The sequence below is a fragment of the Adiantum capillus-veneris genome, chromosome 18, assembly GCF_014529385.1.
Source record: "Adiantum capillus-veneris isolate H3 chromosome 18, ASM1452938v2, whole genome shotgun sequence".
NCBI lineage: Eukaryota > Viridiplantae > Streptophyta > Polypodiopsida > Polypodiales > Pteridaceae > Adiantum > Adiantum capillus-veneris.
Window position 1 is genome coordinate 95197532 of NC_140948.1, and position 14621 is coordinate 95212152.

The 14621-nt window shown below is 45.5% G+C and overlaps 1 protein-coding gene across 2 annotated transcripts in view; it reads left to right on the plus strand.

The window, feature by feature from the left end:
• Positions 1-252: 252 nt before the first annotated feature.
• Positions 253-14621, plus strand: part of LOC147436047 (uncharacterized) — a 37314-nt gene continuing 22945 nt past the window's right edge. For both annotated transcript variants that reach the window (XR_015185147.1, XM_086488946.1), the window contains exons 1-8: positions 253-1031; positions 1346-1503; positions 1578-1672; positions 1956-2599; positions 2776-3645; positions 3787-3947; positions 4027-4103; positions 4242-4389. Coding sequence is in view for 1 of the 2 variants with exons in the window: in XM_086488946.1 (XP_086345072.1) it covers positions 812-1031; positions 1346-1503; positions 1578-1672; positions 1956-2599; positions 2776-3645; positions 3787-3947; positions 4027-4103; positions 4242-4389 (2373 nt within the window). In the remaining variant the exon portion in view is untranslated. The remainder of the gene's footprint in view (positions 1032-1345; positions 1504-1577; positions 1673-1955; positions 2600-2775; positions 3646-3786; positions 3948-4026; positions 4104-4241; positions 4390-14621) is intronic.

The window sequence follows — 14621 nt, forward strand, 5'->3', positions numbered from 1 at the left end:
GCCTGGCTAGGTAGGCTTGCCAGGCCTGCGTATAATCGTCGAAGACTCGAAGCGCGCAAATCATCACATGATTCACCGAGCAGAAGAAGAGTCTATAGCCAGCTGGGAAGACAGAAGACAAGTCGCAGCAGGGAAGGAACAGGGGTTACAGCCTACAGGGCATCATCATATGCTGCTTACCACTGACCAGTCTCCGCCCCCTGTCCCTGCTTTTGCCCTTTTGCGACTTTGCCCACTACAATCCACCGGTTAAATCATACCCAATCTTGCTTTTTGCTGCCAATCCCTGCTCAAACTCCCATCATCATTCTTCTCCCTCATCCCTTCTCTTATAGTTTTCATCACAACATTTTGCAGGACTAGGACAGGCTAGGAGCCCTTTTTTCTCGTCTATTTTGGCTGCTACGGCTACGGCTATGGAAGTAGACTACCACACTCGTGAGTCCGTGACTTTTCCGTTGCTTGTTCTTCTTCAGTAAGACAACTGTAAACCTTGTGAAGTATGTAAGCTCCCTCTGTTTGCTACCCTCTCTTTTGGATATGCCTATGCCTATGGCTATGGCTTCCTAGTAGAGAAAAATTGGACCATGCTTTTCTGCAGCGTGTACTCTACCATACCTTTGGTGAATGCAATCAAGGCCTGTTCTAGTGTCGTAATCTACCCATGTTTGGGCCTATACTACTGCGCCTTGTTGATTATTCTGCAATTTACACCCATTTGCGTCAGAATTCCTGCATAGAGCTTATTGTGGGCGCGTGATTGAAGGTCAGCTTGAATGCAAGGCCATTCTCAACTCTAGCAGTGCTAACGATGAGTTCGTCTTTGCTACCTGAGGCGGTGTCTGTTGCAGCCTATGCCAAGAAGGAGGGCAGGGTGAGAAGCCATCTCCAAACATTAGTAACGGAGAACGTCGTGGTTGCCCTGAATGCAGGAAAAGAAATCACAAAGCATGCACTGGAGTGGGCTCTCAGCAACGTGGTGCAAGGCGGAGATCATATAACACTCATTGCTCTACTACAAGGAAAAAATGGTAATTCTAAGTTTAGGCTCTTTCTCCTTAGTGGTCAATTTAAGGTTTGCTTACTACCCTACATTTTAGCTTATGCTGGGTCCCCATCAGTGAGCGATCGAGCTGCCTGTGCTTAGGTTGAGTTTCATTGAGGTTGCATCAAATTGGAGGGATCCATACGACAGTCTTTGCGGTTCTTTGTGTGTCCAAATGCACAATGCCAAATGCATTTTTACTTGCATTTTGCGCTCACAAGATCTAAATATGTATGGAAGGACGTTGACAGTTTGAGTGAGTAAAGCTCCCAGCTTAGTGTTGTGCTGTTTACCTACCAGGAAAGAAGCTATGGAGCTTCCCCAGGCTGGGTGGAGATTGTGCCAACAGGTCCAATAAAGGCGGGAAAAATGCAAACTTACAAGAAAGGGAGGAGGATGTGACTGACTCTTGCTCTGTAATGATGCAACAGCTGCATAATCTTTGTGACTCTAAGCAGGTTAGGCACTGCAAGGATTGATGTTTCATATCAATTTATTTCCAACTTGTGATAACCGTTGATATGCTGTACAGGTCAAAGTCAGTGTAAGGGTTGTGCCAGCAGCTGCAAAGGGTACCACAGCCATGGAAGCGCAAAGAGTGAAAGCCACTTGGGTTGTGCTTGACAGGTAGTTTTGACATGCTTTTTAGATGTTTACAGCCTGAGCCTGTTCTTTTGTCATTCATTATATTTGTACATACATACATACATTCATACATATGCGCACATTCATACATATGCACGTACGTGCGTGTGTATGGGTCTATGTATGTACACACACACACACACACACACACACACACACACACACACACACACACACACAGTCAGAATAACCATGATGTTTAGAACATGGGCTAGTGGTATTATATGACCATTCTCCCAGTGACATACTTTTTCTTCCACTTCAGCCAGCTCAGGAAAGAAGAGAGCAAGTATTGCATGGAGCAGCTGCAATGCAACCTTGTTGTAGTGAAGCGCTTGGATGCAAAGATTCTACGGCTCAACTTGAAGGCTTGTGTTGACCCAGAAAGAAGTCGCGTTGAGTGCTCGACGTCAAGCACTTCTAAGACAACCGGTGCTGCCAACTTGAGCCCACATGAAGCTTTTAATGACAGAGAAGCCCTAAGCAGCCTTATCTCCTCTATCCATGGCAAGCAAACTTACACCATCTCTGAAGAAGCAACTTCTTCAGGCAGCCCGGGTGGGAGAACCCCTTTTACGGCCACTGACAAGGGCACATCCTCAGCATCTAGTTCGGAGTCAAGCACATCCCCAGTGACAAGAAATGAGGCAATGAAGGCATGCACTAGTCAAAGGGTCAATGATATGTTAATTGTGGAGACTGATTCAGCATCTGATTATGAGTTTGGCGATGTTCCTTCTGATGCTGATTCTAGTAGTGACGACTCTTATCAAGTCGTTAAGGGGCGCCGTCCTATATCGAGAACTGCCAATGCCAGCCCGGAGCACAGGTGTAAAAGCTCTTCCGTCCAATACTTTCAGTCTTCAGATCTCATGTCTGGGCGATGGCTTGACTACAGCTTAACTGCTGGTAAGGGCTTGATTGTTGTGCACTTACTCTTGAAGTTTTTACATGCTGAGAACCATACATCAAAAGCTTGCTCCATGTGTGTGTATACTTTTATCTTTAAGGCAGATCTTGATTTTCTTGCTTGAAATAAAGTGTGCCTGCATGATAGGATTGCCTTCTGGGTTTCTGTAATGCAGCTGCCAAAAGAGAGAGCTATTCAGTGGACCCATGGATGCCAACAACCAAGCTCAAACCAAACTCTACTAATGCTACTCCTAGAGCACACCCAAAGCATCATGGTAGGATACTTACTACTCCGACTTCCCCTTCAGGTTCTTCAAAGAGGTTCACAGTGAATTCCAGGCTATCACTGAGCATGAGAGAAGGTGGGTCAGGTCTTCATCAAGGAAGCCCTTCATCAGAAGGGCCAAAGTCAGCAGGTCAATCTTATCAAAGGCACCTTCGGAATGCCCAGTCATTGAATACAAACTCCAGGAGTTGTACACGAAGGTTCGAGCTAGATAAGAGCAATTGGGTAAAGAGGGCACTTACCACAAAGGAACTGGTGGAGAGGTTTGCTGCATGGGACCCAGACTCTGCTCTTGAAAGTGAGTTTGGAAATGGCGGCTTGTCCAAATGTGGAGATTTTGAGAGAACCTCTAGTATCAGAAGAGCTATGTCCCTATCAATACACATGCCTCCTGGTCCTCCTCCATTGTGCTCAATTTGCCAGCACAAAGCTCCTGTTTTTGGAAAGCCTCCAAGGAGGTTTGCCTATGCCGAGCTCGAACTTGCTACTGGAGGCTTCTCTCAGGCAAACTTTTTAGCCGAGGGGGGTTTTGGGTCTGTACATAGGGGTGTCCTTCCTGATGGCCAAGCTGTCGCAGTCAAACAGCATAAGCTTGCCAGCTCTCAAGGCGATATTGAGTTCTGTTCAGAGGTAGAAGTTTTGAGCTGTGCACAACACCGAAATGTTGTCATGTTGATTGGCTACTGCATAGAAGACAAGAGGAGATTATTGGTCTATGAGTTCATCTGCAATGGATCTTTAGACTCCCATCTTTATGGTATTACTCCATTTCCCTCTCCCTAGGTGTATGCAGATACATGCCTGCCCAAAATTGTTATATGCTTGTATACACTGGGAATTCTTTTTATTATGTTGAGATTCTAAGGCATTCAATCATCTCGGTCTGATTCTTTTGAAGGCAGAGACAAAGGTGCCTTAGAATGGGTATCTCGCCAGAAAGTTGCAGTGGGGGCTGCTCGGGGGCTGAGATACTTGCACGAGGAATGCCGTGTTGGTTGCATTGTACACCGTGACATGCGGCCTAACAACATTCTACTGACACATGACTACGAACCTATGGTGGGCATAATGATAAGGCTGGTGTTGGCCATTTTTTTCATGTCCCCTGGCTCATCACTTGCTGTTTGATATCACTTAGGTTGGAGATTTTGGTCTTGCAAGATGGCAACCAGATGGTGATCTTGGAGTTCAAACTCGTGTTATTGGGACCTTTGGGTGCGTTTTGTATCATGATGTATGCTTGGAGAAAAATCTGCAACCATGTTCTGCTCCTTAGTTGTCACCTCCTTTCTAAATCTTCTGCCCAGGGCACTGCCTGCATTTCTGCATAGCTTAAGTTGATTTTCCATGCAGGTATTTGGCACCTGAATATGCACAAAGTGGCCAGATTACGGAAAAAGCGGATGTATATTCATTTGGTGTCGTTCTCTTGGAGTTAGCAACTGGGCGGAAGGCTGTGGACCTGAATCGGCCAAAGGGTCAGCAATGCCTAACAGAATGGGTTAGTGTTGCAAAATGCCTCAAAGTATTAACTTTTTGTTTTTTTTTTTACCGCCAATGCCTTAGTAGTCCCTATTTTTCCTCTTTGTCAGCTCCTGAGGGAGGATGTTGTGAGTCTTCACCTTGTTCTCCTAGCGTGTTTTAGGCCCAAGGTGTCGCACTGTACACATCACTTCAAGTCACATTGATTTGACACCTTTTTCTTGTTTGCAACTCTAGGGAATCAGTTTTGCCATTGTAATATTAGTCTACATCATATACTGTTTATTTTTGAATCCTCCTATTGCTTCAAAGGGGGTATCAGTGAGGTACAATTGATGATGCACGATCTAGGGCTGAATGCTGGTTGCAAAAATGCACATTTGCACACCGATGGGAGCGGGATCTATGGCTGAATGCTGGCTGATAAAACATGGATCTAGCAGAAAAATAAACGGCAAAAAAGCAGCAGATTAAATGCTTGCAAATGAGTATCCAATGGGACCGATGTGGGCAGCAGAGGGGTGCCTTCCATGGTTTAGGTGAGCAGCAGATGGAGGCTGGGATGGATGAGCAAAACGCTGAGGATGGCTGCAAGAGAAGGGTATGGTCACTTGCAAAAAATGCCAGAGGGAGGGGCTGGCAAAGAGGCAGTGATGATGCTTCTAGTGCCGAACGCTAGAGAATGAGGGAGAAAGCTCGTTAAACGAGCTTTTAGACGTCGAGATTTGAATCCCTGACCTTCGGATGTTGATGCGTCTACTTGCAAACTAATGACTGCAATATGGATCAACGATGGCCTTGTTGGTTACCTACAAACAAGTACCTTTACTTCCCCAACTTGGAATTGAACCGATTCTACAAGTTACAACAAATGGATGCTTGTAAAGTATACGAATGGCTTGCCAATGCAAATATCCACGAAGGTTACTCCTACGTGGGAGAATTGTTGAGTTCTAGATTTGATTGCAATGTGCTCCTAGAATAAGCAATGGGAATAGTAGAAGAGAAGGCGAGATGGTGGCAGGTATGGGCAACAGAGTACAAATAGCTGCTAAAAAAGGCTCAAGGGTGCTCTTTGACTCCTGCTTCTTGTCATATGAAGCGAGCAAATCTCAATATTCACAAAATGCTTGAGGGTGCTCTTTGACTCCTGCTTCTTGTCATCTGACGCAAGCAAATATTGATACTCACCATCTAAATCTTTACGTCTTTGGTGCATGTTTGCAACCATGTGATCAATGATGTCGAAGGATTAACGGCTGATAAGCATGCAAGGCCTCATTATATCGAGGTGGTCTGTCCTTCACACAACGACAACTATTCTCATGTACGCGCACTGCAACTGCATTTTGCATCTACGGTAGTTGCATTCCAGCCTTATAGGCGAATGGCCCCACAAGCAATGGCAGTTTTTGCAATTTAGAGAGTGAAGTAGTGTATTTGGGGAAAATGCTGAAACACACTTCGACATTAGAAGCAAAAGTTCTAGATTGGATGGTTAATGCAAAATCAAATAATGTTAGATGCAATGGAAAGAGAAAATTGATAAGATGAAGCAATCACAATGCTTATGTTCCCGTGCATCAATGGATGTGCCTTTACGTTAATGGTAGTTCCATTGCAGTAATGGTTAATGATAGTTCCTTTGTAGTAATGGTGAAGTCTTTCTTAGAAAGAACAGACATAGATTTAAGTTGATGGAGAGAGACATCTCTAAATGTAGATAGGCAGGTATTCATGCAATCTTGTATAAAGAATGATAGCTTTATGTATGGAGGGAGGGAGGGAGGGCGGGGGGGGGGGGGGGGGGGGGGGGGGGGAGAGAGAGAGAGAGAGAGAGAGAGAGAGAGAGAGAGAGAGAGAGATTTGATTTGATTTGATATTTACGTCCTCGGTGGGCCAAAATGACCCTTGGGACCCTCGGAAACTCTAAGCAAACTCCCCTTGCGGGGGTGTGTGGTGTGTAGCACCCTTTGCCTTTTCCATGAGTAGTGTGTGATGTTCTAGAATACTGGCTAGGTATATGCCTAGAGCTGTAGGAGATGGGTCGGTTTTAGAGAGCAATTCCTCAAGAGTAGTGCATCCCCTTGTAAGCTGCTGCAAATCAACGCGTATGTCGGTGTATGCAGGGCATTCTAGAGTCACATGTGTCTCATCCTCAATCTTTTGTAAACTGCATTGGGTGCATTCTCTTTGGCTTGCATCAATTTTCAGCCATCCTCCTGTCTCTACTTTCAGCTTGTGAGCTCTCATACGCATCATAGTGATGGCTCTTCTTGCTCGGTGACACATAGGAGTTCTTATGTGAACTTGTGTTTCTGACATTTTGTATGCCTCCCAATACTTTGTGTGTACATGTTTGCAGTAGTATTCAAATTTAGATTTGTGTGTAGCCGTCTTCCATTTGTTGTGGAGACTGTCTAGCACTGTCAGCTCAAAATTCAGCATATAATCTCCTTCTTTTCCTTCTTCGATAGGCATGTCTACATATGCTTCCACATTCCATCTTGCAAACCATCTCTTAATGTCTTGTACCAAACTTGAGGAGAGGATTTTGCTCTTGTTGGTTTTTTGTGGTGCACAACCGACTCCCCATGCCACTTGTGGTATTCTACTGGGAGACATCTTCTTCACTTTCATAATGTATTTGTACATTCTCTGCAATGCTTTCATTTCTAATGGCTTGTTGCCTGTTTCCAACATCATCACGAAGTATGGTGTCGTCAATTTGACCCCCAGATGTCTACATAAGAACTTCTTTTGTATCTTTTCTATTTCGTTCCATGTACTGGCCGATATGCTAGCACCCCAAACTTCTACCCCGTATAGTATGGTCTGTACTACGCATGTTTCAAATACCATTGCTTTGATCTCCCATCTTCAGATATTGCTTTGTGTACACATATTCTCAAATTGGTAGTATTTGGCCTTGCCCGCATCAAGTCTGCTTCTTACACAACTTCCCCATGCATGATTGGAAGGAATATCCACTCCCAAATATTTAAAACTATCCACCACTTCGATTGCTTGGTCTAGGTACATCACCTTGGGTTGATTTTCTATTTTGTGTGTTCTTATGGACATAATCTTCGTCTTTTTCACATTGATAGCTAAGCCCGTTGCTTCACAGAAAGCATGCACTGCATCCATTGATCTTTGTAATGACCTGAGGTTATATGCAAAAAGGACTACATCATCCGCATATATGAGAAGCCAAAGTATGAAAGCTCCAATACTTGGTCTATCTTCTTCTTGTGCGAGTGCTTGTTGTATGAAGTCCTCAAGTTGATCTATGCGTAATCCAAAAAGTGTTGGGGACAGAGGGCAGCCTTGTTTCACTCCCATGTTACTTTCGAACTCTTGGGAGAAACCCGTTTGCATTTTCAACATGCATCTCACCTTTTTGTAGAGACGAGCCACTGCCGCTCTAAGGTGTATCGGTACTCCAATGTTTTCCATTCTTTTCCACAAACCATCTCTGCAAACTGTGTCGAATGCTTTTTTGAAGTCCACAAAACAACAATACAAAGTTTTGCCCTTCAATCGGCTTTCTTCCATCAATACTCTGAGCGACATGAGGTGATCTATAGTGCTGTATTGACATCTAAAGCCTGCTTGACCAATTGCACGTTTGTCATTACATTCAGCCCATACACTGATCTCTTTTTTCAAAATGCTACCCAAGAGTTTTGCCATGCATGAACCAACCATAATAGTGCGATAGTTTTCTGGCTGATTTCTGTCCCCACTTTTGAATAGGGCCTTAATCCAGTTTTCTTGCCAATCTGCGGGTAGATCTTGCGTGGCTGCTTGATTTAGGAGTCTATGGATCCATTCCTTGGCCACCTTGCCTGACCATTTCAGCATTTCCGAGCTCATGTTATTGGTGTCTAGTGCTTTCCCATTCTCAAGCTTTTGTATACCTTTTAGAGTTGCCTTCATAGTCAAGGGTTCTTTCGTTTGCAACTCGGGTTGATTTCCAATCATTTCCTTAGCATCTTTGTGTACATAAAGTTGTTCCACATAAGCATACATGTCTTCTTGGCTGATGTCTCCCATTATATCCTGTCGTTTCCCTTTCATTTTCCACCATGCCCCTTTCGGGTTCTCTTTGAAATGCTTGATCTCTTTTTGTTCTTTTTCCAGCTCATATCTTCTTCTTTTCTTTCGTAGGAGTGCATTATATTCTTTGACTAAAGGTGTCCATTCCTCCTCTGACTTGAGTGTCATTCTCAACTTGTGTTTGGCTGCCTTACATTCTTCATCAAACCATGAATTATGTGGCATGCCTTTTGCATCTTTCTTCTGTTTGCGAGCTCTACCCATTACAACTTCAAGGGTTGTGATCATTGCTTGTTTGAAAATTAGCCACGTGTCTTCAACATTGCAGGGCATGTCATGTACCATGAGTATGCTATCAAGAAAAGTCGCATATTCCTTTTTCTTTTCTATTTGCATTTTGTATGACCAAGTCGGCTCTGCTGCATCTTTTCCTTCCTTTGTGTGGGCACTCGTAACCATACGAGAATGGGTGTGTGGTCCGAGTTTGGGGATCGTTCTCCCACCGCAAAATCATGTATTATGTGTGATCCATCGTAACTAACCAACATGTAGTCAATGGTGCTCATCCCTTTATTGGCCGTGTAGCATGTGTATTTACCCGAGTTTGCAAATTTCTGCGATCCATTTATGAATAACATTTGCATGGAGTTCATCATGCTAATCAAGGCTGATCCTTGTGGATTTGTTATTTGGTCATGAGAGCACCTCTCCCACATAGGATCGGGGGTGTCATATCCCTCCTTATTGGCAGGATGTAGTGTGAAATCCACAACTTGCATTTGAGTGTGTGCTATACGAGCATTCAAGTCTCCCATAAGCATGACTATGCCCTCTTGTGTGTAGGTTTCAATATCTGCATACAATTCTCCAAAAGGATCTCCTTTGTCTATTTTGAAGGCATTATAGAATGACGACTCTCTATGCGGTATGTAGCATCCATCAAGGAATATTGGCTTATCCTTTGTCTCAATTTTGATCCAGATATATCTTTTATATTCATCAACCTTGCTTATTTTGATCACCTTGTGCAATTCCTCCTTGTACATCACTGCAACCCCGCCTTGACCCCTCATTTTCATACTTGGCATCCATATGGATTGTGTCATATATCCCTCAATGCAAGGGATACGGCATGCATCATGTTCCCATGTTTCAAGCAAAAACAGTACATCTGCTTTAGGCAAAACTTCTTGCAGACCATCTCCTTTGTGCCAGGGGAAACCCCGACAATTCCAACTTGTTACGTGTATATCTGTGATCCCATGGATCCCTACCTGTCATGCCTCCTGTCATGTCCCCGTATTGGGGGATGCGTTCTTCTTTATGCGTTCTTCATATGCTTGTCTCCGTTCTTTTTGTTGCATGGGCGTCCTGTCCTCACTAATGTAGATTGTGCTATCTTTCAAGAAAATCCGTGCATTCTCAAGGATGATGGCTCGTTTGCGCGCATCTAACAATGTGCATACAATCGCACGATTGCCCTCGGCTCTTTTTTTGCCCACACGGTGTGCCCCGTATATGACCATGTCTTGCATTCCAAACTTGTCTGTGATGATATCTGTTACATGCGTGTTCAATGTGAGCACTTTTTCATTGTCAGATTCGGGTACGCCACTAATCACAATGTTCATATTGCGTTTCTCGCGTTCATGGTATTCTGTCTCATCCACATTTACATACCTATCTGTCGCATGTGATATAGCATGTGAATTCGCATGGCCATTCCTTACTACATTTGCCCATGAGTTTGCATGCCCAAGTACATTTTGTTGTGTGTCGCATACATTTGCAAGCTTCTCCTCTTGGGTAGTTACTTGCTTGTTTAAAGTGTCTTGTAATGCTTGAAATTTCTCTTCTTGTTCCGTGATTTTCAAGTCTTGCATCTTGATTGTGTGCTCTAACTCCTGGCTTTTGAGAGTAAGTTTCTTAATGTCCTCACTCTGCCTCATCATCATTTCTTGCATAGATATAATGAGACCCCATATGTCTTGCATAGAGCATACAACCGGACCGTCCATTCTTGTGATTGTACCTGTGTTTTTCCCTGTACTTGTACTTGTCCCTGTACCTGTACCTGTCTCTGTTTTGGGTGGAGTAGCTAGAGAGAGAGAGAGAGAGAGAGAGAGAGAGAGAGAGAGAGAGAGAGAGAGAGAGAGAGAGAGAGAGAGAGAGAGAGAGAGAGAGAGAGAGAGAGAGAGAGAGATGTTATATTAACGTCTTCAAAAGGCCAAAGTGACCTATGAGACCAGAAAGTTACAATGTGGTGGATCTGATACAAAGTCAGAGCAACAAGATGACAGAATGATAGAATGACAAAATGACAAAATAAAATACTATGGAATCCTAAACTGCTAGGTGTGGACTAAGCAGCTAAACAACTAGCTGGGATAGCTAGATCACATGAGATCTAGCATCGGTCGCTGGCGGATCTCATCAATCTCCTCCATGGTCAGTAGTCTGACCGGGCTTCGTGCATGTCGAGCCAAAGTGACCCGAATCCTCTGATGCAGCCTCCGTCGATGCTGTGTAGTCCTCCGCAGTCGTGGGCGTCTAGATCTCCCCAGCTCAGTCGCTCGGTCGATCAGTATGCCTCTGGTGTAAAGCGACGAGCTCTGTTGTGGTAGTAACTCCCCCGGGTGTCCAGTGTGCATGTCGAGCCAAAGTGACCCGAATCCTCTGATGCAGCCTCCGTCGATGCTGTGTAGTCCTCCGTAGTCGTGGGCATCTGGATCTCCCCAGCTCAGTCGCTCGGTCGATCAGTATGCCTCTGGTGTAAAGCGACGAGCTCTGCTGTGGTAGTAACTCCTCAGGGTGTCCAGTGGAAACTCTAAAGAAGTCTGTGATCTGTCTCTGAGATTGGCTAGCCTCTCCTCCCATCAGGCTCTCTCTGTGTCTGCGCAGCTCGAGCAAGAACAAACCCAGGCATCTCTGATCCTCGTGCCGCATGACTCTAGAGAATGGTCCAAAGCCCTCTCTGAACAAGCAATGGAAGCGGCCTCGTATCTCGTAGTAGACGGGGCAGTGGCATGTGTAGTGCAACTTTGTCTCAGGCTCGATGTCACACAGGGGGGATGTCCTGGCCTCTGTTGGTACTGCGCTGTATCTTCCAGGCTCGATCCGCAGCTGGTGTGAAGATGTGCGCACCTGGCCAATAGCACATCGTATCCCATGAGACAAGTGGGTGTCCATGTATTTGGGCCTCGTCACAAAACCATCCTTCGTAAGCTGGAGGAGATGCTCTCTGTAGAAAGCCATCTTCGTGCCCAGCTCCTGTGCTAGCTGTATCCATGTCCTCTTGGTGTCTAGCTGAGTCAAGTCCTGGCGAACGAGCCTGGTGATATCGGACTGTGTAAGAGTCAGAGAGGGCGCATCCAGTGAGTACTGGAAGGGAGGCAATCTGTCTATGCTGAACCCATGCGCCTGAAACCATGATTTCATCTCCCCATACCAGCATGCTGTATCTCCCTGCATGGCTAATTGTCGAGAGGACTCAAGTGCAAGGCGTGCAGATCTGTCTCTGGGAAGTTCCCACATGCGGTGTATGACGGAGACAGATCTGGTGAGCGCCTCAACCACCAGTGGGGGGGCAGCTAGCTCTGCTCGTATAATAGCACGTGGTACTGAAGCCTTGGCTCTAATGAGCCGCGAGATCATAGAGACTAGAGGCTTCTCCATGTCCCCCCATCCATCACTACGGCTTGTCCTCCCGTGATGATCCAGTGAAGGTCCCCAAATCTCAGCTCCATAAAGCAATGCAGAAGCCACCATAGTGTCAAAGAGCCAGAGCTTCGTTCGAGGCTCCTGAAACTGAACCTGTGAACACATCCTTTCCAATCTACCCAATGCTGCATGGGCTCTGGTCAATCTAGTCTCTGCTGCCCTCAATGAAAATGCTGGCCCACTAAAAACCACTCCAAGGTAAGTGTAAGCATCTGTATACTCCACCTTCTCCTGCCCGTATGTGAAGGCGGGTGTTGACCTCCTGATCCACTGTGGGGTGGTATTAAATACCATGACCTTGGTTTTACCAAGGTTGACGGACAAATCACTTTCCTGGGCAAACCTATGCAAAGCATCCAAGTGACATTGCATCCCCTCCGGAGAGTCGGAGATCAACACAATATCATCAGCATATAACAATAGTGGAATCCATGTCCCTGCCAGCTGTGCACCTCTATCACCATCTCTCTCAATGTAGTTAGAAACCTCATCTACATACATACCAAATAGAGTAGGAGAGAGTGGGCAGCCATGCTTCACCCCAATAGTGGAGTAAACTGGTGTGGATAGACCCTTTGGGGTGCGTACATGCCCCACTATTGACCTGTATAATGCCATGACCCCCCAAATGAGCTCTGTGGGTACTCCCATTGCTGTAATATGCGCATCAATCTAGCTGTGGGCACTGTGTCAAATGCTTTGTGGAAATCCACAAAGCTACAATAGATCTGTCTCCCATGCGATCTGCCCTCCTCAATGATGGCTCTGAGTGTCGAGATATGGTCAAGAGTAGAAAAACCCCTGCTGAAACCTACCTACCGGGCTGCGCGTATCCCCTCCCTCTCTGCCCATCTACTCAGCTGCTGCTCAAGAAGATGAGAGAGAGAGAGAGAGAGAGAGAGAGAGAGAGAGAGAGAGAGAGAGAGAGAGAGAGAGAGAGAGAGAGAGAGAGAGAGAGAGAGAGAGAGAGAGAGAGAGAGAGAAGGGTCATCCAATCATCTCGTTCCGCATCGGAGCTCTTGATATTTTGGGTTAGCAAAGCTAGCCATCACACCTAGACCGCGTTGATCTTGAAAGGGGTTTGTCGATGCACTAAGATCACATACATAAGCAATCTCACCCAACTTGGAAGCATATGCTTCATAAACTACGTTGCATCATAGATGATTATAGATGTAAGCACAAGACAGAGAGACGTAAACTCCCCCATGAGTACTCTCCCCGAGAATTTAAGACTCGGCCATGAGATATTCAAAGGCCAAATATACAACCAAACGCTCCCCAGACTGTAGCCTGCATCGCTTGGAGGTTTTTCCAGTTACAACTTAACGCTCCCCACACAGTAGCGTGTGCTGTTTAGAGGCCATACACATCTAGATGCCCTCTAGACGGCAGCTTGCATCATCCAAGGTTTTCGAAACAACATCGAAACACGCATCAAAATCAAAATCAAGCAAATTCAATCGGCACTGAGATAAGTTCAAAATAGATAAATCCTATTTCAAACAAATTACAAACAATATTCTCTAAGAGAGTTCTAAAGTGTAAAGTGTTAGACTTACACCACTCTGCTGCTTCACAGGTCTGGGGCATACTCGTACGACTAGTATGTCTCCGGGCTCGCCACCCATAGTCTAAGTTGTACTTGGTCCGACCGCCCGAGTTTGGGGCCGGCTGCCCACTTTGTCCGGGCGCCCTTACATATTTCCATATATCATTTTTCTGTTGGGTCGTGGGGATTTTATCAGGCCTTGCCCTATCTCCCCTTGGGCATCTATTTATAGGGCCAGGGGGGTTCCCACTTCCACATCTCACAGAGATTATACTGATTGTATTGAGGGTCTTCTGTTGATGGTAGTCATGGGGGGCTAATCGCCCCCTCTTCACCATCTCTAGCGTTTGTATGTAGATGAGGTCTCTGACTACAATGACAGAGAGGGCGACAGAGGCGCTCAGCTAGTAGGGACATGGATCCCTTTATTATTATATGCTGATGATATTGTGTTGATATCAGGGTCACCAAAGGGCATGCAGAGACAGTTGGATGCATTGCACAACTTTGCAGAGGATAGTGGATTGTCTGTGAACCTTGGTAAAACCACGGTTATGGTGTTTAACACCACACCACAGTGGGTCAAGAGATCGGCACCTACACTCGTATATGGTCAGGACACTGTGGAGTACACAGATAAATATACATATCTGGGGGTGGTATTCACGGGACCGAGGTTTACTCTGAGGAGAGCAGCAGAGACTAGACTGTCCAGAGCCTATGCGGCATTGGGAGGGCTAGAGAGGATGTGTTCACAGGTTCAGTTTCAAGAACCACGAACAAAGCTATGGCTCTTTGATACTTTGGTTGCTTCACCTATGCTTAATGGGGTCCAGGTTTGGGGACCATCTGTGAATCATGACAGTTGGAGGAGCTTGGAGAGACCCTTGGTATTTATGATATCCCGGATGATTAGA